This window comes from Pantherophis guttatus, chromosome 1 (genome assembly GCF_059756535.1).
Source record: "Pantherophis guttatus breed Tessera chromosome 1, ASM5975653v1, whole genome shotgun sequence".
Classification (NCBI taxonomy): Eukaryota; Metazoa; Chordata; class Lepidosauria; order Squamata; family Colubridae; genus Pantherophis; species Pantherophis guttatus.
In genome coordinates this window covers 8,837,439-8,862,231 of record NC_142063.1, presented here as the reverse complement: position 1 = coordinate 8,862,231, position 24,793 = coordinate 8,837,439, and the positions used below count along the sequence as shown (strand labels likewise).

Here is a 24,793-nt window from a genome sequence, read left to right as displayed (position 1 = left end):
TTCTCCTAACTACTCAAAATTTCCACTACCGGTTCTCCAGAACCTGTCAGAATCTGCTGGATTTCACCCCTGGTTTGAGATAACAGTTGAGATGACACTGTTTATTGGGTGCAGCCCAAAGAAATGTGCTGTCAGGACTAAATCACACAGCATTGCTCATTGACAGCCCTCGGTACTCAAATTGGCATGCCTATTACACACATTTGGAAAACAAAGCGCATGATCAATAAGAAGTAATAGATAAAAAGCAACAAAGTATTCATACCCCCCTCAGGGGTCACAGAGTCAAACTCTTCCCAGATAACATTCTCAAGACTATTTCTCGTCACCCTGCCCGAATCTACCCAGTCAGAGTCCAATTCCCCCCCGGATCTGAGCGATTTTGTTATACGGATATTGTCCAAAATCCTCAGCCCTGCCTTATAATGCCCTGGTAAGACCACACTTGGAATATTACATCTAGTTTTGGTCACCACAATGTAAAAAAGATGTTGAAACTAGAAAGGGTCCAGAGAAGAGCAACAAAGATGATTAGGGGACTGGAAGCTAAAACATATGAAGAACGGCTGCAGGAACTGGGTATGTCTAGTTTAATGAAAAGAAAGATTAAGGGAGACATGATAGCAATCTTCCAATATCTAAAGGGTTACCATAAAGAGAGGGTCCACCAATTCTCCAAAGCACCTGAAGGCAGGACAAGAAGCAACGGATGGAAACTAATGAAGGAGAGAAGCAACCTAGAATGAAGGAGAAATTTCCTGACAGTGAGAATAATCAATTTAAGAGATTGGACAACCATTTGTCTGAAAGGGTTTTCGGTTTCCTACTTGAGCAGGGGGTTAGACTAGAAGACCTCCAGGGTCCCTTCTAACTCTATTATTCTGTTTAATTTTACAAATATTAAAGGGACTCCAGTGGGTTTCTAAGTCAGTTTAGTTCCTTGCACATTGGTGTTGGAAAGCCAGATAAATAGGAAGTGACATTTTCCAAAAAGATTTCCCAGAGAAGATCAGAACATTTTGAGGTTTGCAAAAAGCCAGAAATAATAGCAACCAAGGGTCAGCTTTATATCACTTAATGAAGGATGTGGCCAACTGATACTGAAATGACCCCAGGTCTGGATTGCACAATTTGCACAACCCCTCACATCCTGGACATAAATTGTTTCAACTCCTACCCTTAAAACGCCGCTATAGAGCACTGCACATCAGAACAACCAGACACAAGAACAGTTTTTTCCCCAAACACCATCACTCTGCTAAACAAATAATTCCGTCAACACTGTCAAACTAGTTACTAAGTCTGCACTACTATTAATTTTCTCCTTGTTCCTATCACCCATCTCCTCCCACTTATGACTGTATAACTGTAGCTTATTGCTGTATCCTTACGATTTATATTGTTTCCTAGTAAGATTTGATTGCTTATTTGTACCCTATGACTATCATTAAGTGTTGTACCTTATGATTCTTAACGAATTTATCTTTTCTTTTTATGTACACCAAGAGAAAATGCACCAAAGACAAATTCCTTGTGTGTCCAATCACATTTGGCCAATTAAGGATTGGATTGGATCTATGAAGGCATTTTGTCTGACAGTTTGGTCTTGGTCATTTTCCCAAAGCCCAAACCTGTGTGTGTTTAATGCAGTGTTCCACAAACTTTAAGACAGGTAGACTTCAACTCCCAGAATTCCCCAATCAGCCATGCTGACTGAGGAATTCTGGGAGCTGAAGTCCACCTGTCTTAATAGAATAGAATAGAATAGAATAGAATAGAATAGAATAGAATAGAATAGAATAGAATAGAATAGAATAGAATAGAATAGAATAGAATAACAGTGTGAAGGGACCTTGGAGGTCTTCTAGTCCAACCCACTGCTCAGGCAGGAAACCCTATGCTATGTCAGACAGTTGTCCAATCTCTTGTTAAAAACTTCCAATGTTGGACCACCCACAACTCCTTGAGGCAGGTTGTTCCACTGAATAATTGTTCTAACTGTCACGAAATTGTCAAGGCTGAGAAACACTGACTTAACACGTGGATTTCAACCAGTCCCTTAATGAAATAGTCGATTTAAAAAATCTTGGTTCCTTTCCCACAAGAGTCCCTGAGGGTTTCCCGCCAAAACGAGCCGGGCGAATCAACCGCGCCCGCCGTTTTCCCGCCCGGGAAGGAATGCCCTTCAGAGGTGTAGCTGTACAACGATGAGTGACATGGCCGCCAACCCATCAGCGGCCGCCCTTGCCGCCTTTCTGAGCCCGCCCCTCGGCGCCTGCGTGTTGGCGGCTGTAGGTCTGAGGGAAAACAAAATTGGCGCGCTTTTGTTGGTTTTTCCCGCCAAGCGCGCTTCGCCTCATCGATTCTTCTGAGGAGATGGAGCGAGCCCGGCCAGATATGGCCTCTCAGCTTGGGCCATGGCAGGAGAGACGAAAAACTGCACCCTCTGGTCGTCCTGAGGGGATAAGCTCCTGAGAGAAACGCAAGGAGTCCGGGAAAAGCTCCCCTCAGGGGCTGAGGAAGTATCATGAGCCCTCAGAATAATGACCTCAAGGCATTTAGCGGGGTTGGTTACCTCACAAAAATGCTGCCAATGCTTTCGTGGTGTGGAAAGGGGGCGCTTTTCGGAGAACTCAATTTACCCACCATATTGCAGCAGGTCTTGGGACCTTCGTTTGGGTCATTTATGTGAGTGGGGGGGATTAGACTTTTTTTGTCTCCTCTGTGTTTGCAGTGAGGCTTTTATTATATAAAATTAACTATCTGATTTCTTACCTTAATCATTTGTTACTAACACTATGTTATTTTACCTTAAAGTCATACCAGTATTTACGTTTATCTTATTCCCAAAGAATCCATTCTTGGTTTATTTATATATTAGATATCTGTCCTGCCTTTATTACTTCATCAAGTAACTCAGGGCAGTAAACATGCCTTTTTACTTCTTCCTCCTATTTTCCCCGCAACAACAACCCTCTGAAGTGTTAGGCCCAAAATGTCTATGGAGATTCTCAGTCATCCAGGTCATGGTTGTCCCAAAGGTGTTTTTTTTCAAGAGGCAACTGGACTTTCTGTTTTTTCTTTGAAGACGTTTCGCTTCTCATCCAAGAAGCTTCTTCGGCTCTGACTGGATGGTGGGGAATGGAAGGATTTATTCCTTGCAGACAGCTGGTCATTTGCATTCTTTTAGAGAGTCCTTGACTTGGAGAACCCTCAATAGAGGGGGAGAGATAGGACATCATCTATCTCTAGTCTACAACACAGTCCTTTCAGTAGTTCCAAGAAGGCTCCACACCAATTTGCACCACTCAGGTGATCCTGATGACACAGATAAACCTCCAAATGGCCTTAATGATTCTCTCAAAGGATGTAAATGACCAGCTGTCTGCAAGGAGTATAAATCCTTCCATTCCTCACCATCCAGTCAGAGCTGAAGAAGCTTCTTGGATGAGAAGTGAAATGTCTTCAAAGAAAAAACAAAAAGTCCAGTTGTCTCTTGAATAAAAGCACCTTTGGGATAGGCCCCAAAATACCTAGTTGGCTTTCGTGCTGAAAGTGGAACTGGAATTCACTGTCTCCTGGTGATTGGCCCAAAGTTATCCAGCTGATTTTCATGTCTAAGACGGGACTAAAACTCACCATCTGTTTGCTTTCTCAACTACTACCCAGATTGACACCAAGCATTGGCTTGGCAGTCTCTCAGTCTCTGCTGGGATAGAAAAGGAAGGAAGTTGGCTGGGACTTCTGAGTGAGGTTCTGTGCTGTTTTCAGTTTGTCTGATCCTCCCTTACTATTGGTTGCTGTTTGAGCTGATAATTACTTATCTCCCTCAACTGCAAATTCTTGTTTTTGCTCTCCTACACAGTACAAATTTTACTCCCAACCTACCTACTCTGGGTGCTATCCTTTTATAATTGAAATCCAGATATGGTACAATGCTTTTCAGATTGCCTTAAAGCCCCAGAGAAGAAAACCAAGAGAACTGAGAATGTCTATAGAGATTCTGAATCATCCAGGTCATAGTGGTCCCAAAGGTGCCCACCATTTTGGAGCATGGAAAGAGCAGGTCTTGGGAACTTCAGTTGGGTCACATCCAAAAGGCAACTGGACTTTCTTGCTTTTTTTCTTGAAAATGTTTCACTTCTCATCTAAGAAGCTTCTTCAGTTCTAACTGACTGCCGGGGAATGGATTTATATTCTTTGCAGTCATTTGGTCATTAGCACTCAGGATCAGTCATAACCCTGAGAAGCAAAAGGTTTTCAAAGAAAAAAAACCAAGAAAGTCCAATTGCCTTTTGGAAAAAGCGCCTTTGGGACAAGGAAATTGTTATCTTTCATGGTTCAGTGGAAAAGGCATTCTGTATTAGAGATGAAGGTGTTTTACTAGTTACACAACAGATTGCTGGAGTGCCCTTTGCTCTTAGATACACAATGTATTATTTTCAAATCATTATTTTAAGATTAAAAAGAAATGGCTCTATTAGGAACTGTAACGTAGCCTAGAGGCAAGTCATTAAATGAACAGCTGTGGAGTGGAGGTTAAGGTTATTGGCTAGAAGCAGGAAGATCTTGAGCTTGAGACCATCTTTATCTCTTAAAAGTTGCTTGTTGACTTTAGGCTGGTGAATCTCTTTCACCCCAATGATCTCAGGGTTGATGGTCTTTCTGGTCCCTTCCAATTCCAGTTTTTTTTTAAATTTATTCTATGACAATAAAAACAAACTCAAAGGAATAAATAGAAATAGTAAAAGCTCAGGAAATAGAACAGGAAAGGCACTTAATCCAAAATATCATCAGCAAAAGCAAATACAGGTAATCCTCAATTTACAACCACAACTCTTTTTCAGATGTTGGAATACTGCCCAAGTAAACGCTATTTTCCAAATAAACCACAGATTGTGGTGTAGAGAAAAATTGAGAATATCATTACTGTAAAAACAACAAGACCTCAATGAAAAAACAAATTAATTGAAAACAGAAAACTGCCTGGAGAAGAAGTTCAATACAGAGACTAAACAAATACTAAAGAAGAAACATTTCAAAGAAATTAAATTAATTGAATTGGGCTGTACTGTATAAATCTGTCATGAGGTTAAACTTGAATCCTGTTGACTAGCAGAAACCTCCGTGCTGTTTTCTTGGCATAATAAAAAATGAGTTCAGCATTTCTTTTTAATTTGTTGAATTGCTGCTACAGAAATCTAAGCTTATGTTCACCAAGCAATAACATTTACACTTATATACTGCTTCACAGTGCTTTACAGCCCTCTCTAAGCAGTTTACAGTGTCATCCTCTTGCCCCCACAGTCTGGGTCCTCATTTTACTGACCTGTGAAGGATGAAAGGCTAAGTCAATCTTGAGCCAATCTGGATCAAACTGCTGGCAGTGGTCAGTTAGCCTGCAATACTTCATTCTAACCATTGTGCCATCACAGTTCTTCAGCTCTGGCTTTTGTCCAAATGTCAGTTTTGGAAATTGATACAAGTACTTTATATTTGTCTGAATATTGATACATTTAATAGCATGTTCAGAAAATTGATTGATTACAAGACTGAAAATATAAGTATGATATAGCCTCACTTATCCAAGAAGGGTATAAAACTAGATCTAATGTCTTAATGCTTAACTAATGATTTTTTTTAATTGATTACATGCCATCAAGTCTTTGTCAACTTGTTCTTTTATGAGAAGAGCTTTCCAATTTTCAGTAAAAGATAAGACTTCAAGCTCTGCTTCTGATTCTTAGTTGTTGGAGAGGAGCACTAAGAGCCTTGTCCTGTCCTATGGAAAATAGGAATTTATATAGGGGAAAAAGCAAGTTTTTACAGTGTTGGCTTTCAGTTACATTTAGTGTTACAGTCACAGCTAACAAGAGATCAATGAATGGTTTTTGAGGATTGTCTTTCAGTCCAGCTATCTCACAAGATTGCTTTTATGAGAAAAAAAACCTGGGAAATCTCCCATGTACAGTAATTTGCCTTGATAAAGCCATTTTATTTATTCATAAATGCAAAGAATAAGTAAGTGGATCTCTGAATATTAGCTTTCTAATTCTTCCTGCAACCAAGATAATATGAGTGCAAAAGAAAATGACTTGGGATAAATACAAAAATACACAATTTCGAAAATTTATTTCAAAATTCAAAGCAAAAAAAAACACATTCCCATCTATGACAAACAAGTTGTGGCACAAAAATATTACAGACGAAACTGAAGTGATTCGCTATGTACCATGCAGTTGGTGTTGACTATTCACCATAGAAATATTTTTCCATTAAAATCTGCCCAATACAATTGTGCACAAGTGAAATTCAGATGGAGGAAAAGCAAAAGCATAATTCAAAGCAAGGTTTTACCTGCACAATTTACAACATCTTGATAAACTATAGAATTTATACAGATTCAAAAGGCAAAATGTGATTCAGTGTATGAGTAGGTATGTACATAACCTTAATATAACTTGGTATTTTCCTGGGCTTGTGCAACTAACCACACAATTCAAGAAAAGATGTGTTTGATAAAGTATTCCCAATATGAGTACCAGTTTGGTATTGTGGTTAAGGTGCTGGCCTAAAAACCAGGAAACTGAATTCTAGTTCTGCCTGAGGCATGAAAAACCAACTGGGTTACTTTGGATCAGTCCCTCCCTCACAGCCCAACCCACCTCACAGGGTTGCTTTCTTTAGGGAAATAGAAGGAGTATTGTGTATGTTCACTACCTTAAGTAACTTATAAAGTACAATAATTAAAAGCAGGATAAAATCTTTATGCTACATATGCACCCATGCACTTTCCAAATCACACTTTTGCCTTTTGCCAAATTCATATTGCTTCTCAGATCCAATAAACTTAATTTGCATCAGAAAAGTAATAATAACCATGAAATGAAGTGGCCATATGTAATAGTTATAGCAGGCACAATTAGCAATTTTTATTAAAATTTAAGTTTGCTAATTCTTAACAAATTTGGAGAAATTGATAGCAATGGACATTGGAAAAAGTCAGTCAAATATCTAGGAAGATCCAGATAAAAGTTATACAGAATAGGGCTGAAATAAAATTTCCATTAGAAAATATAATACAAACGGTGAACTAAAGCTTTTAAAAAACAATAAACCCTAATATTGACAGTTTAGGGACCAAATAGGCTGAGCTGAACTGAAAACTAGTCCTCTATTTATAATGGGTCGCTTAGCAATCATTCAGATTTATGAAAGATGCCCATAAGGTTCTTACCACCCAATTTTGAAGTTACAACACTTGATTCAAAACACATGCAGTCATGTGATTGCACTTTGGGTGCTTAGCAAGCAGCTTACATTTACTGCTATTTGCAGCATCCCATGGTCACACAATCACAATTTTTGACATTTTTTGCAATTTTCCAGTATTTATTTCCAGTTTCCAATAAAAATGCCCATTGGGTATAATGGATTTGGTTGCATTTGGTTAAACACGGTATTTGCTTAACAGCCACTGCAAAATATGTAAAGGTGTGTCCAGTCACATGGTGACCTACTTAATATCCACATTGACTTACAACCGTAATTCCAGATTCAATTATGGTTGTAAATCAAGGGTTACTTAAAATCTGAGGTTAGCCTGAGCTCTGCAAACAGGACATAGACCAAAGAACAATGTCTTACCTACTTTCTCAGAGAAAGCAAAAAGAAGCTGCAGTTCAAAATGCTTTTTGTGTTTCTTTGTTTTTTAAAACAAAAAGTTATGAACCACAAAGATCAAACAAGAATATTAAAAGGGAGAGTCTACAGACACTTCCAAATGTCCTGCTTTCAGGCTATTTTCCTCTTGTTTTCACTAAACATTTGTTCTATATTTATTTTTCTAATGGATTCATCACTATATTTTTAAAAAGATGAAACTTTCGGACCTAAATATATTGCAGGACAGGGGAGAAAAACCTACAGTACTAGGAAACTAAGTATTAGAACAAAAAGTGAGAGACAGCTCTAGTCTGGGGGAATCTGTTTGCCTAGCAGATGGGAAATCTGCTAGATTCTGTTTAATCCTGCTCATATTATTATAAGCAATCTTGAGTCACAGCCTTGTCTTCACTACAAAGCCAGCTTACAACATTTCTGGCAACGACGACGATAACGGCTTATACACCCACACCGCCTTCCTAACAGTTTCTTGGTTCCGTTGATGGATATTAGACAAAGCTTTCCCAAATTTTCAGACCGATGCTTGCTCCGTTTTCTTCTGTAGGCGAGAGCCAGCTGTTAAAATAATAATCATCTTGTTGTGATTCAGACTTGACAATGGAGCTATGCAATTAAAGCAAAGGCAATAAACTGAGATACAGATAGAATGGCTTAAGCCTGATTATTGCCTTGGTTTGGCAGGATTGTCCTGGTTTGGCACCCAAAATCAGGCATCCCTGCCAACCTACAAAAGAATCCTGGAAAATGGGATTTAATTCCTTGAAAACATGGTAAGCCTAGTCAAAAAACAGAGTTTGAAGTTTTCTTTCCTGAGGTGGGAGGGAAGCAGGTATACAGGTTTTCTTTGGTGCAGATTTGAGAAACTAAAAGACTCCTTAGAAATAGGACTTGTTTCATCAGCTAAGTTTTTAAAAAATGTGACATGAAGTTAGCTGAGCTGAAAATGTATGGCTTTGAGGACAGAGCCTAGAGTAGATTGTAAACACAACTAGTACAGGCAGTCCTCGACTTAAAACCAGAATTGTGTCCAATGTCTGGCTAAGCAAGATAGCTGTTGAGTTTTGCCCCATTTTACGGCCTTTCTTTCCATTGTTATTAAGTGAATAACCGCAGTTGCTAAGTTAGGAACAAGGTTGTTAAGTGAATCTGGCTTCCCCATTAACTGCTTCAGAAGGTCACAAAAAGTGATCACGCATGATCCCGGGACATTTCAACCATCATAAGTACATGTCAGTTGCCAAGCATCTGAGTTCTGATCACGTGACCATGGGGATGCAGCAACCATCAAAAGTATAACAACTCTGATGACACTTTTTTCAGTGCTTTTGTAACTTCTCAAAGGTCACTAAATGAATGGATATAAGTTGAGGAGTTCCTGTACATCATCTCCATATCTACCATGGCCAAGGACATATGATGACCACTTGAGGAACATAAGTGAAGTGGATTGCTCCAAAAACAGGACCAAAGCAGATAAGTAATTTGTGTTAAGGCTGGACTGAAAGCAGCTGAGGAGAAACTGAGTCTGCAGGATTGAACCCCGTTCAAAATGGAAACTGGAATTCTCTGCATGAAAGGAAGGGTCTCTGGCTTAAAGCAGGGGTGTCAAACTATATTTCATTGAGGGCCACATCAGGGTTTGTGTTTGACCTCGGAGGGGTGGGGATGGGGGTGGTTGGGGTAGGAGTTTGACACAGGCTCAAGATGCATTTTTCCCCCTTTGATTTCAAAACAGCTATTCCAGACAAAAGGAGATTTACTTTCTGGCACAAATAGTCTCAATTCCATAATGTAGAGATTAAAGACAAGTAGAGTCCCCAGCTACAATGGAGCTTGACTCTTGTATAGAGCAGAGCATAAATGAACTGACAATTTCTCCAGATGTCTCTAAAAACTGTCTGTCCAACAGACTATCAATCTTTGTTAGTACCTCTGACGCAGCCCTAGAGGAGAACTTAATATTAGTAATAATTTACAGTATAATATAAGTATATTATGTCCACAGTATTTCAGTGGTATACTAATTTAGTCACTTACTGGCTGGAAACCCCTGATGGACTTTGCTGGAAAAAAAAATGTACCTCTCCTCCCAAAGCATCTGACAGGCTTTGTTTCTTCCATTCCTACTTTAAGGGAGATGCCAGAATGTAATTTTGGGAGGGTCCACTTCTCCATGGCCTTGGTCTATGGAAGACTACAGGCCCTCCTCTTCCCCCCCTCCCTTACGAATGTCCCAGGTGGGATCACCTGGAATTCTGGAGCTCGACATTATTTTTATGGGGTAACTCTGAGATCTGTTTATGCAGCACTGCTGGCCAAAACAGGCTACGAGGAGACCCCTGCGTGGCCCATTTTCAGCCTCCATGGCTTCCTGCAGCACTCTGCCAGCTATAAATGGTCCAGGGGGGGGGCTTGCGTGGCCCATTTTGGCCAGCAGAGGCACTGCAGGCTGGTCCTTTTGATATTTGCAGGCCGACCCCGCAGGCCAGATCTAAGCACCTTGCAGGCTGGATCTGGCCCACAGGCCTTGAATTGAACACCCCTGGCTTAGAGTGAGCTATCTATCCAAGACTGTTCAAGGACTCACCTGGTCTTTTCTTGAAGTGCCATAACGTCTCTGATGACATTTCTTGGGCTTGGGTGTCTGCTGAATGTCTGGTGCTTGGGGAAAGCCTTGAGAAGCATTGTCAGGATCAACTGTCTCAGGAAGAAGACCTCCCATCATGTGTTTCAATTCTTCATCGGTCTGAGAGAAGAATGAAGTTACATTACCTTTTGCTTAAAAGGAGGCTTTCTAGGGCTTAAAAGTACCACTTTATAAAACCTTAGTAAGATCACACCTGGAATACAGCATCCAGTTTTGGTCACATTACAAAAAAGATGTTGAGACTTTGGAAAAAGTGCAGAGAAGAGCAACTTGCAGGAAGTGGGTATGGCTAGTCTAGAGAAAAGAAGAACTAGGGGATAACATGAGAGCAATGTTTCAGTATTTGAGGGGCTACCACAAAGAAAAGATGGTCAACTTATTCTCCAAAGCACCCGAAGGCAAGACGAGAACAATGGATGGAAACTAATCAAGGAGAGAAGCAACTTGGAATTAAAGAGAAACTTCCTAACAGTGAGAATAATTAGCCAGCGGAACAGCTTCCCTCCAGAAGTTGTGGGTGCTTCATCACTGGAAGCTTTTAAGAAGAGATTGGACAGCCACTTGTCTCAAATTGTACTGGGTCTCCTGCTTGAGCAGTGTGTTGGACTAGAAGACCTCCAAGGTCCCTTCCAGCTCTATTCTGATTGAATTGATTGAGGCATACTTGTGTGGCATATTTGCCTGATCCCTGCAGACTCCTTCAGTCATTTTTGTCTCAACTCCTGCAAAAGACAAGATTTGGCAAGCCGAATCCAGGAAATTGTAAATGTCTCTGACCACAAGACGTGATCCCAGGCACTTCAGGCTTGTTGTAATTGCTTGTTTACATGTCTGCCTCTCTGAGGTCATTACATTTGATTTTACAAATTGGACAGTGAGAGTGATCAGAATGATGCCTATTACCTTTTTCAGGCTGATGTGGACCCACTCCTCTTCTCTAGTCTGAACATTATTGTATCCTGCCATTTTAATCTCCCCTTCAAACTTGTTTATGAGCAAGAAAAGTTTGTCTAGCAGAATAGTGAAACAGGGCTAGAATGCTCAGATAACAGGATGGGAGTTCAAGGCTGAAATAAACACTGGACACGTGCACATCCCTGTCAGTTACATCCCAAAAATTGCATAGAGGAATCTGGAAATAGACACTCGGGTCTCCCTGGATGAACACAAGTCACTCAGCCTGACCTATATCATGAGATTTGTGTGGGGGAAAACGGGAAGATGGAGAACTGCAAATAGAGCTTTGAGCTCCAGATAAATGGCAGGATTTTAATAAATAAACAAGGAACGAAAGGAAATGACTAAAACATGTGAGTCAGATCCCTTCATGGCTCCTGTTTGTTTAAAAAGAACAACTCGGCTTGAATTACGACCAAACGGTGTAAGTATAAGAGAAGGAACAAAGAAAGAGAAGAGCCAGAAAAAATATGTAGCCACACTTATCCCATTCTTGCTGAAATACCACTGTCAGATGTTGTCCTTTCTGGCTGGTGATCCGCAAAGCAGGGAGAGCATCAAAGCCAGAAGGTTCGAATCATCTTGCTTGTCACATCAGACAAATTAAGAAAACCCTATTCAGCACAGAACAGTCAAAAGAGGCAGGACAAGGAAAGAGTGCAGAGAAGAGCAACAAAGATGATTAAGGGACTGGAGACTAAAACATATTGCTGGAATTGGGTAGGTCTAGTTTAATGAAAAGAACTCGGGGTGACATAGCAGTCTTCCAATATTTGAAGCGCCACAACGAAAAGGATGTCGACCTGTTCTCCAAAGCACCTGAAGGCAGGACAAGAAGCAAAGAATGGAAACTAATCAAGGAGAGAACCAACCTAGAACTAAGGAGAAATTTCCAAGACAGTCAGCACAATCAGTGGAACAACTTGCCTCCAGAAGTTGTGAATGCTCCAACACTGGAAGTTTTCAAGAAAAGATTGTACAACCATTTGTCTGAAATGACATAGGATTTCCTGCCTGAGCAGGAGGTTGGACCAGAAGACCTCCAAGGTCCCTTCCAACTCTGTTATTCTGTCAAGGACCTGCAATCTTTATGCTGCTACTTAATCTTCCAACTCAAGCATTCACCCATGGGGGGGAGGAGAGACACACCTGCTTCTAAATAGCAATGGATGCGTGCTAATATGAAGTATTACTACCGCTTTCTAAAGCCTTAGGCCACTCCTGGAATACTGCATCCAGTTTTAGTCACCACATTACAAAAAAGATGTTAAGCCTTTGGAAAAAGTACAAAGAAGAGCAACTAAGCTTATTAAAGGCTTGGAGACTAAAACATATGAAGAACAGTTGCAGGATTTGGGTTTGGCTACTCTAGAGAAAAGAAGAATAAGGGGGGGATATGATAGCAGTATTCCAGTATTTGAGAGGCTTCCACAAAGAGAAGGGGGTGAATTTATTTTCCAAAGCATCAGAGGGCAGGACAGCAAACAATGGATGGAAACTAATCAAGGAGAGAAGCAACCTGGAATTGAGGAGACACTTCCTAACAGTGAGGACAATTAACCAGTGGAACAGCTTGCCACCAGAAGTTGTGGGTGCTACAACACTGGAGATTTTTAAGGAGAGACTGGACAGCCACCTATCTGAAATGGTATAGGGTCTCCTGTTTGAGCAGGGGGCTGGACTAGAAGACCTCCAAGGTCCCTTCCAGCTCTATTCTGATTGTATGAAGATTTTCCTTCAACATGTATGAACTCTGAATCAGCGGTATACTCCCGAGTTTGCTTACCAAATCACTAAACTGGTTCATATTCACCCAATAGGTGTGTTTTCCCTCATCGGCCTCACGGTTGTGCTGCTCAACCATCTGCAGATTCTTCTCCCATGTGGCTCTCCGGGAGGCCTCTTCCTCCTAAGGGAACCAAATTAGACATGGTATATTCTCTCCTATCTCAAAGCATCATTTGTGGATTGAAGAACAGCTTAAATCTTAGCTTCTCAAAATGGATCTGATTTATTTGATTTTTATCCAGCCTTTTATTTTAGAACTCAAGGTGGTGAACATACATAGTACTCCTTTCTCCCAATGGTGGTGAGATTGGTGTTCAGCAGGAGAGTAGAAGGCCTCTGAGTACATATTGAATGTTTTTCCCTGGGTTTAAGATGAGTACCAACCAGTGGTGGGTTGCTCCCGGTTTGGTCCGGTTCTATAGAACCGGTAGTAAAACCAGCGGGAGGCTCCACCCACTCACCACAACGTCATTATGGGTGATCAGCGCACACTCCTATTGCGAACCAGTAGTAAAGGTAAGTAGAACCCACCCCTGGTACCAACCTCTATATACTCTAGTTCGGAGCATGTGTTAAAATAGAATTGTAGGACCCTGAACAAAGGCCACAAAAATCTAGAAAAAGATGTAGGAAAATGGAAGACAGTCCTTCAAAAAGTAAGTTTGTACCTTCAAAGAGCAAGTTTGCACCGCATCTCTTTGGGTGCCATTGGAACTTTCTTTAAAAAGAGGAGGAGAAGCAGAAAGAAGGAGGGAGGAGAAGGAGAAGAATCTTAGAAGCACTAAATTGATGTCTTAGAATTACTGAAACATGAATTAGACATTTATCTCTTTCAGAACAAAGCAAACTCACATCAGTGTACACTTTCTCATAGGTCTTCTTCCAGTCTCTCCAGGCTTCTTCTAGAGCCGAATCCTGCGCTACGGAAAACTCTTTCAGGAAAACCATCCAAGTAAGCAACATCACCCAGCTTGAGAGCATTGTCTTCTTCTAGAAAGGCAAAAAAAAAACCCTTCGTTACCTATTTGAAATCAGCCAAATTCCCCAATATCACCAGGTAAATCCCTGCCATGAAATTACCACGGTTGGCACCTTTCTCAGTGTCTTCTACCGGTAGTCATATAATCCGTTTTCACTTTCTAATTTCCTGGAGAAACAAGTATTTAGTTTTATCCTTCAGCCCCGTTGCTGTAACTGCATCCACGAAGGGACTTTTGAGTTGTAAAGACTGCCTTCTAACCTTTGAACTGTTGCTCTGCGTTTAAAAGGACTGGCTTAATAAGTCTCTGAAGAGTTCCGGAGAGCCTTTACAGTGCCTTGGTTCAACCTATCTGTCAGGATAAAGCACATGCAATTTTTAGGGATGGGTTGCATGCCCTGTTTGTGGCTATCTCACCAACTTCAATCTGCTTCTGAGGATGGGAACATCAGGAGGAGTGTGTGAGAGCAGCCAATTGTTGTTTTTGTTAGCCGGCTGAAAATCCTCCTCCTGTTGCACTGGGATATTTATTGGAATTTGGGACCGAGGGGGGAAAAAAATAACAGCTTTCCCTGCTCGCTCCTTGTTCACATCAGAAAAACGAATGGACTGGCCAGCAGTCTTGTTTTTCTTTCCCTGCCGTACTCCTGTGACTTATGGGTTTCTCTCAGACAAAAAAACTGCAGCCAGGAGAATTGGCAGGAAAAGAAACACGATGAGGGATGGGAAATCAAGAGATATTCAGTGAGGATAGATAGCATGTGTGACAGAGGGAGAGCCTGAGTAAATAAACTTCATGCAGTGAGGAATTAAAAGGAAGTTCAGAGAAAGAATGGAAGGAAACCCTCCTGTTGCTGCTGAGGGAAGGCAGGCAGTGCAGATCTTTGGAGGAGGCCGCAACTGGGGGGGTGGGAGAGGGAGGGAGGGAGGGAATGAGGAGGGAAGGGGAAAGAGAGACAACAATAACAGTTGGAAAGGATCTTAGAGGTTTTGTAGCCCGATGCCCTGTTCAAACAGATTACCATTTCAAACAAGTGGCTGTCCAATTTTGTCTTAAAAACTTCCAGTGATGGAGCACCCACAACTTCTGAAGGCAAGCTTTCCACTGGTTAATTGTCCTCGCTGTCAGGAAGTTTCTCCTTAATTCCAGGTTGCTCCTCTCCTTGGTTAGTTTCCATCGGTTACTTCTTGTCCTGCCTTCAGGTGCTTTGGAGAATAGGTTGAACCCCCTCTTCTCTGTGACAGCCTCTCAACTATTGGAACACTGCTGTCATGTAAACTACTCTTAAAGGCCGCCTGAATTGGCTGTGAACACCACATATTGTGGCATCATCTTCCACAGATTGATTACCTGCTTCATGGCGAAATACATTTTCTTTCTGGCTTCTATCTTATTTCCTGTGAAAATTGCCAATTTTACCTGGTCTGTAGTTTTCCATTAGTAAACCAGGCACCAGCCCCTCAGGACCTCCTCTGCACTCCTATGATGACTCAACTCACTCAAGAAACTTGGATGAGCGTCGTCAGAAGCAATATCAACAGTTGCTTCCATCCCATAATTGTTGATATCTTGAAAGAACTCAGATCAATGTGGTTGGACCTATCTTGCTGACTACTTTTTCCCAACTGGTCAAAGAAGTGGCTGTCCCTCTTCACCCACCACTTTCCCAAGCCTGGAGATCAGCCACCTGAGATGAAAGATGACAACTAAAACTTTGAGTTCAGGGACCTGAAATCTTCAAAAGGGTTGACTCTGCCCTTTCAGGAAAAGGGAATTAAGCCTGCAGATCTAGCCATCTTTCAAAGTCATCGTCAAGTCCTGCTATGCTACAACCAGTACCTGGTTCTCTTTCTGGCTAGTGAGGTTGAGAAGTATATTTAGAACATGGAACATAGAATCATAGAGCCAGAAGGGACCTTGGAGGTCTTCTAGTCCAACCCCTTGTTCAAGGCAGGAGACTTACACTATCTCAATGGCTGTCCAATCTCTTCTTGAAAACCTCCATTGATGGAGCATCCACAACTCCAGGAGTCTTCAAGCCATTCCACTGATTAAACGTCTGTGGAGATTCTCAGTCATGGTTGTCACAAAGGTACTTTTTCCAAAGGCAACTGGACTTTGTTTTTCCTTTAAGATGTTTTGCTTCTCATTTAAGAAGCTCCTTCAGTTCTGACTGATGGTGGGGGACGGATGGAAGGATTAGTTCTGATTGGATGAACTAATGAACCAATTGGAAATAATCCTTCCATCCCCTTCCACCATCTAGTCAGAACTAAAGAAACTTCTTGGATGAGAAATGAAACGTCTTTGCCAAGGAAAAAACAAATGCTTTTAAAAGGTTTTTAAAAAGGCTCTGACAATCACAGCTGTGACACGCGATTGTCAAAGCCTTTTCTTTACCTTTTAAAAGCATTTTTTACAATATTCGCCCAAATAGTTTGTAAAAAAATGCTTTAAAAAAGTTTTTTTTTAAAGTTGGCCATGCCCACCCCAATGACATTAGCCCCTCCCAAGCCACGCCCACAGAACCAGTAGTAACAAATTTTACATTTCACCACTGCCTCAGATGCTTTGGAGAATAAAACAATCCCCTTTTTTCTATGACAACCTCTCAAGTACTGGAAGACAGTCATCATGTCCCTATAAATATTCTTTTCATAAACTACATAGCCAGTTCCCTCAGCTGTTCATACGATTCAATCTCCAATCCTTTAATCATCTTTGTTGCTCTTCTTTGCACACTTTCCAGGGTCTCAATATCTTCTTTTATATCGGAAGACCAAAACTGGATGCACTATTCCAAGTATGATCTCACCAGTGCGGTATAAAGAGGTACTATCACTTCTCATGATCTTAATACTATCCCTCTGTTCATGTAGCCTAGGACTTGCACTGGCTTTTTTGGCAGCTGCAGCACATTGGGGCAGGCTTCCACATCTGGAAATGGAGAACGCCATTCTCCAGCGGCCAGTAAAATAGGCCATTTGGATTTGCAGAGAGGATAACAAAGCTATGTCTGTTTCATTGCCTGCTCGGAGGCACAATAATTAGTTTTTAAATCAATCTCAGATGTGCATTATTTTCCTTTTGTCGAGAACACAAATATATTCTGGAATGCAAGTATCAAAATGAGGCCTTTGTTGAGATGGCTGTAATAACAGAATCTTGCAAGTCTGATTATGCAGGGGGTTGGACTAGAAGACCTCCAAGATCCCTCCCATCTCTGTCTCCCATCCCTTCTTATTTTTATTTATGTATTTATTGAATTTATATTGCCGCCTATTCGCCAGGGGTGAAATGCTCACGGATCAGACTGGATTGCCCGGTCCGGTAGCAATCTTGGCTGTTGATTTGGCGATCCAGTACCAATGGCGGAGCAAAGCTCCGCCCACCCACCCAGGTGTCATTACTTCCTGGTTTTAACCAGAAAGTAATGTGTTTTTTACCTTCTGCGTATGCGCAGGTTTTGCACATGTGCAGAAGGCTTTGCGCATACGCAGAAGGTCTGCACACAGCGCGTGCACTTCCAAACCGTAATGAAGGTAAGTAGATTTCACCCCTGCTATTCGCCCATGGCGACTCAAGGCGGCTTACAGAATATAAGACCACATTTAAAACAATAAAATCTAACAAAAAGAATCAAATAAATTAATATAGTACAATATAACAAAATCACCCCCTACCTCCCACCCCCTGTCCTGGCGTCAGCAGTTCACATGAGCCATTTAATGGGCTCCATCCCGCTCTGGATTCCCCAGGCCCGCTGGCAGAACCAGGTCTTCAGTGCCTTCCGGAAGAGTGTTAAGAGTGGGGGCCATTCTAATCTCTGGGGGAATGAATCAATTATGATCCAATGAATGAAGAAAGTGTCTCTGAGCCACTTCCAAATGTTATCTCGCTGTTCTGGACTTTAAAAATAGAAATAGCATGGATATATTACTGTACTAAGAAGTATTGACGTTGCAGAGCAAACTTGTAATTTACAATTCCTCTTTTCTCAACTGTAGTACCACAATGTTGATCCCAGTCCATTTGTCTACTAAGATAACCAACATTGGTCTCCAAATACAAGTAGTCCTCGACGTCCAACCGCAATTGAGCCCAAAATTTATATTGCTAAGTGAATTTTGCCCCGTTTTATGACCTTTCTTGCCACAGCTGTTCAGTGAATCACTGCAAGTGTTAGTTTAGTCACATGGTTGTTAAGTGAATCTGACTTACCCCATTGACTTTGTTTGTCAGAAGGTCACAAAAGGGGATCACATGACCCCAGGACACCGCAACCGTCATAAATATGAGTCAGTGGCCAAGTGGCTGAATTTGGATCACGTGACCAAGGGGATGCTGCAACGGTCATAAGTGTGAATAATGGTCATAGGTCACTTTTTTCAGTGCCATTTTAACTTTGAACAGTCACTAGATGAACTGTTGTAAGTCGAGAACTATACCAGCAATTATGTGTAAGGGTGTGTAGAACCTGCTCAGTTGCACAAAGTAACATTTCCAAGCTGAAAGGGTCCCTCCCGGCATCAGATACAAACTATATCTACAGGAACAGAAAAGACTCAAATTACAGATGATTGAATGCAGGACAGGTGTCAAATGACTTTGTAGCTGGATATAAATCAAGTCATGATAAGGTAAATATGGGTATTGTGTTTCACAAAAATATGCACCATGTGGTTTTTTGCCTCTTATCTGCTTAATGGTGTATAACTAGCAAAGCAAACAAACTTTCTGACAAGTGTGAGAAATGGCTATGAGAGTACAATACTCTAGAATACTAGAAATTAAAAATTCTCATTCTAGAACGATTACAATGAGAGTACAATATTGTGACGCTGAAAAAACGTAGGAAAATCCCCATTTGGGATGTTAAAATTGTTGCACATCAACATAAGCATGCAGCATAATAAAAGACAGAAATACAAGTAGTCCTCGATTTACAATGGTTCATTTAGTGACCAAAGTTACAACAGCTTTGAAAAATGTAACTTGTGACCATTTTGCACACTTACAACCATTGCAGCATCCCCCATGGTCCCGGGATCAAAATTCAGATGCTTGGCAACTTACTCGTATTAATGATGGTTGCGTGGTTTGGCTTCCATCGCTGTCAGACGGTCCCTTGGGACCGCCAGCCCCGTCGCCCGTAAAGAGCCGCCTTCACAGCTGAAAGGCAGCTCAAAAAACTCCATTTCCATAAGGAAATGTGAGATAGAGCAGGCGAGGGCAGGTAGAGCCCTCTGCGAAGTCCCCAGAGTTTTTCTTTTACTCTTGGGGACGAAGCAGGATGAGGCTCCCTATTTCCTTCGCCGCTGCTCCGGGCTTCGGGAGACCTCTGCCTTTTGCAGAGCCAGGCGACATGATCAAGCCTTTTAACAAAAATCAACATGGTTTAATTAAAGAGGACGAGATTTGGACTTGGGACCCTAAATCGCAAGTATTTTTAACGATTTTACAAGCGTTTTTAAGTGAAGGGAAAAAAAGTTTAAAATGGCGACTGCTGAGGCTTGAGAAGAAGAAGAAAGCTGAAAGCGAAAGTCCTTCCGTAACAAGCTACAAAGTAGCAGAATAAACAGTGCTGGCTAGAATCTAGAAGAAAAATATCTATTCTATTTTAAGGTGGGGTTTTTTTGGAGATTTGATATTGATCTTGTTTGGGGAGAAGTTTTCTTTCTTTAAAAAGAGTTCGTCTGTGTAGCAGGATGGCGTTAAAACTAATAAAGCCTGACAAACAAGCAGCGGGGGGAGTGTTCCCCCATTCACAATTATGTGAACAAGTTTCGAGCTTACAGACTCAGAAGAATGGCTTTAATTTAAAAGAATTTGTCCTGGAGGAAATGGCAAGATATCACGAGACTGTGAACCAGAATTTTGAAAAATTTAGGCAGGAAATTAAAGAATTGATACAACTAAAGTATGATAATTTGCAACGAAAGATTGTAACAGTGACTAATGCTTTTTCAGAAATAGTTATAAAGATGGATACAAATATCAAGTTATTAGAGTCTAAAATGGAGGAAGTTGATGATAAGATTTATAATTTGGACAATAAAATACAAAGAATTGAAAATGATTTGATAAATATTCAAGACTATAGTTTAGAAGTAAAGTCTAAAAAGGAAGCTGGTCACGAGACTTACAATGCAGAAGATATAAAGCAAGGGATTGAAAAAGAAGTTACAATGATGCAATACAGGCTCACGGAATTTGCGGTTAGAATGAGGATTACAGGAAAATAATAGAGATGATTTAAGAAAAATATCTGCTCAAGTTCTGGCCGGGATTTTAAAGGTTCATCCTGAGGAGGTATCTTGTAAGATTGACAAGGCCTATAGAGTAAACTCTTGGATTGCAAAGCAAAGGCAATTGCCTAGAGATGTGGTGATTTACTTTACAGATAAAGAAATAAGAAATGATATTGTGCAGAAATCCTTTAATTCTACTCTACAATTGTATAGAAGAAAGATTTGGATATATAAAGAGTTGCCGCCCAAGATGTTAAAAGATAGAAAGAAATTTGGATTTTTGGTGACTGAGCTAAAGAAACAAAACATTTCATTCAGGTGGGGCATTCCAGTTAGCATAATATTGAGATATCAAGGAGAAAGAGATCAACTAAATACTGTTGAAAAAGCGGAAGAATTTTACTACAAGGTTCTCAAAAAGCAAAATCAACAAGAGATAGAAATTCAGGATAAGCAGAAGGAGGTGGAAGTAATGGAAAAACAACAAGTTACAGAGGTTTTTGTAGATGAGCCGATTCTGGACTCTCCTTCAGAGGTCTCAGCTGGACTATTTATAAATACAAGAGAGGCGGCTCTGGACTCTAATGTGATGACTTATCAAGTTACAGACCAGCACGGAAATCAGTCAGTTGATATACAACTCAGAACCAGAATGGAGATTTAAGCCACAAAAGCAAAACCAACAAGATCAAGTTATAGATCAGCATGAAAACCAAACAGTTGATATACAATTTATAGAAAGGAAATCAGGATGGAGATCTAACCCACAAAAAGTCAAGAAAAGAAGAAGCAGGTCTCACAAAAACAAAAACTTTTAAACTAAACAACAGTGTAATGCCAATTATCTAAGAGATGATTGAATATATGAAAAGATAGCTGAGGCAAAGTATTGGTTGATATTATCTTGAGGAGAGTGACAGATCTCTGCAGTGCTGTACTTTTGGGATGTGAAAAGGGCCTTAAACTGAATGGATTGGAACTATCTTTTTTTTTTTTTGATTCTTTGATAAATGTACTACGTTTATGCTGAGCTACAAGGCAAGAGAGTTATGGGATTGGGGCACGCAGATGATCTGGTTGTTACCCTATTACGGTGGTTGGAATTAATAATTTAGATGAAAGACACTACTATAGACACTACATGGAATACAAATATAAAGTCACTCGGGTGGTTTTTTGTTTTTTGTTTTTTAGAAGTTATTTGCTATTGATGGGGGCAGATGGTAATTGAAGATACCGAACATACTGTTGGAATTAGGATGTGATGTTACCCTAACATGGGTGATGGAGTTAACAACCCAGCTGAAAGACATTACAGAAGATATCATATGGATTATAAGCTTAAAGTCATTTTAAGAGGATTTTATTTACATAAGGGAATACTTTTTAGTGGTGTGGGCAGAAGAATAAAGATATTAAAAATTATTAAGTATGGTAGTCTTGTAGGAAAGTGGGTGGAGACAGATTAGCTTATTGATTGTTTAGTTTAAGAAAAGGGATATTGTGTAGATATGAATATATGTAAAAGATTTGAGTTAAGAGATATATCTATGGGGGTGGAGGAAATGGGCAGACTATGAGTTGAATCAATGTTAAATTAGGACTTATTATATAGTCTTATAGTGGAAGGTTGCTTTGAAATGTTATATTAATATACATAAAAGATTTGATTTAAGAAATATATGTATGGGGGAGAAAAAGCGTAGATTATGAGCAGAAATTGTTAAACTGGGAGATATAATAATATTATGCTAAATTAGTTATTATATAATGTTATAGTAGAATGTTATTTTGAAATGTATAGTATAAGGGGGATATAATAATAATATTAGAAAGAAAGGGTCAGCGTATGGTGGATGGAGCAAGGGGATGTTAAAGTATTATATAATCTGTTATGAATTTGGGTTTTATTTTGAAGAAGCCACAGGGGGAGGGGAGGGGGAGGGGGGTTAGGGAGGAGGGGGGGGAAAAGGGGAAAAATTTGTATTTGAAAAACTTTTTCAATAAAAAAAAAATGATGGTTGCAACATCCTGCGAGGTAATCACTTTTCATAACCTGACTAGGAAAGTCAATGGGAAAACCAGATTCACTTAACAATCGTCTTACTAACTTAAATGCCCTGATTCACTTAACAACGGTGGCAAGAAAGGTCGTAAAATGGGGCAAAACTCACTTAACAAATGTCCCACTTAACACAAATTTTGGACTCCATTGTGATCATAACTCGATTAACTGTATTGGATGAAATTGGATTATTTTGCATTGTGCATGCTACCTGAAGCCACTTAAAGACTCAACTTCCACCTGCCTGACTAGCTTTGCAAACATAATTCTTACACATGTTTACTCCAGAGGAAATCTCACTCCAAAGAGATTAGGGCACGCATGCATGACAGCCTAACAGCGGCTATCCTAAATATCTTTATTAATTCCCAAACAGCTCAGTAGGACTTTCTCCTAAACAGGATGCCATTCTGATGATTAAGCTGATTCTTGAGAATCTGCAGATACATTTACACAATTAGGGTCCACAGTGCCGAAGGAGACACATTTTTCCAGGATTCTGCATCTCTTGGTCTTTTCACTTTTAAAAAAACATTCTGTCTTTGCTTCATTTAGGATGAAGTGACAACCAGGCCGAAATCAGGAAAAGCATCTTAGGCAGTAAAGAGGGAAAGGGACTCACCATGGTCACCCTTACGTTGTGAAACGAATTAGAAGAAAGCCTCAGATTTCAAGCTCTCTTGGCTTGCAAAGTTCCTCAGCCGCACTATTTACACAACTGGCTCTCTCTTAACTCCCTCAGATGCTCCTTAGAAAACATGGGCTGATTAAGGCCATGTGGGTTGACATGGGAGGGCAAGCGGGAAGTTGGGTTTGTAATACACCCACATGGGAAGAATAGAGTGAGTCAGAGATGGGAAGTCAACACTGAGACAGGAATTAATAGGATGGGTGAGTGCAACGAGGGAGAGATCCATTCTGTTCAAAATAGACTGGGTTAATAATTCAGAATAACAGTTGGGAGGGACCTTGGAGTCCTTTATTCCAACCCCCTGCACAAGCAGGAGACCCTAGTCCATTCCAGACAAATTATTGTCTAATCTCTTTAAAATCTCTAGTGTTGGAGCACTCACAACTTCTGGAGGCAAGTTGTTCCACTGATTAATTTTTCTCACTGTCAGGAAATTTGTCCTTAGTTCTAGGTTGTTTCTCTCCTTGATTAGTTTCCATCCATTGCTTCTTGTCCTGCCCTCAGGTGCTTTTTTTGGGGGGGGATTTATATGCCGCCCTTCTCCGGAGACTCAGGGCGGCTTACAATGCGTTAAGCAATAGCCTTCATACTTTTGTATATTTATACAAAGTCAGCTTATTGCCCCCACAAACTGGCTCCTCATTTCACCTACCTTAGAAAGGATGGAAGGCTGAGTCAACCATGAGCCTGGGGAGATTCGAACTGGTGTAATTGCAAACAGCTGGATGTTAATTTGTTAATCTTTGGAGAATAGCTTGACTCCTTCTTTATGGCAGCCCCTCAAATATTGGAACACTGCTATCATATCACCCCTAGTCCTCTTCACTGAGCTAGGCATGCTCAGTTCCTGCAACCATTCTTCATATGTTTTAGTCTCCAGTCCTGGAATTATCTTTGTTCCTCTTTTCTGAACTCTTTCTAGAGTCTCCACATCTTTTTTATATTGTGGTGACCAAAACCAGATGCAGGATTCCAAGTGTGGCCTTACCAAGGCATTATAAAGTAGTACTAACACTTCATGTGATCTTGATTATATACATCTGTTTAAGTAGCCTAGGATTGCATTGGCTTTTTTTGCCAGCTGCAGCACAGTACTGGCTCATATTTAAGCAATTGTCCACTAAGCCTGTAATTTCTTGTCTGTATATCTGATTTTTGTTGCCTAAGTGTAAAAACCGTACTTTCCTCACTGCTGAATTTCATTTTGTTAGATAGGGCCCAGTGTTCACGTCTGTCAAGATCGATCAATCTATCAAGTCCTTGCAGGAATCTGGACCTTCACAGAATCCAGTTTGAAAAACTCAGGCCAATTTAGTTCCCAATTCCGAAGAATGTCCCAATTCTTCAATAACAGGTACTGTGCAGCAAAATTAAAGAATCAGAAGGCAGGTGTTATCGGGACCCACTAATATCAGGTATCTCTGATTTTTCCAAATTAAGTACATAAGGACAAGCATCTAGAAACAGTATAAATCAGGGTACCCAACCCCCAGGCCAGTACCGGGCTGTTTGGAACTAGGCTGCGGAAGTGGTGGTGTGTGCACGCAGCTCCATTTACACACTCACACAACTCACCACCACTCACACAAATGCATGGACGTGCTCACCCATCACTTGTGTGGGACCATCCCATCTCCCCCCCCCAACCGATCCACAATGCCAGAAAAAACGGGACTGCTGGTGTAGATAATGACAGTCCATTGAAGCAAACCAACATTCTCCTGTTTT

At 40.7% G+C, this 24,793-nt stretch overlaps 1 protein-coding gene across 1 annotated transcript; it reads right to left on the bottom strand.

Moving 5' to 3' along the window:
- Positions 1-5,154: 5,154 nt before the first annotated feature.
- LOC117656240 (cathepsin 8-like) lies at positions 5,155-23,016 on the bottom strand. The gene is made up of 5 exons (XM_087893548.1): positions 22,997-23,016; positions 13,931-14,068; positions 13,077-13,199; positions 10,274-10,432; positions 5,155-5,782 (listed from the first exon to the last, which is right to left on the bottom strand). The coding sequence occupies exons 1-5, from the start codon at positions 22,997-22,999 to the stop codon at positions 5,744-5,746; spliced, it is 462 nt and encodes a 153-aa protein (XP_087749674.1). The 5' UTR covers positions 23,000-23,016; the 3' UTR covers positions 5,155-5,743.
- Between the last annotated feature and the right edge of the window lie 1,777 nt (positions 23,017-24,793).

Excerpts from the sequence above, each read along its gene's own strand:
- LOC117656240 (XM_087893548.1), bottom strand. Across the intron at positions 13,200-13,930 it reads ATGAGAAAGTGTACACTGAT|GAGGAAGAGGCCTCCCGGAG; the intron begins GTGAGTTTGCTT and ends TGGTTCCCTTAG. Across the intron at positions 5,783-10,273 it reads GCACTTCAAGAAAAGACCAG|GACAGGACAAGGCTCTTAGT; the intron begins GTGAGTCCTTGA and ends TATTTTCCATAG.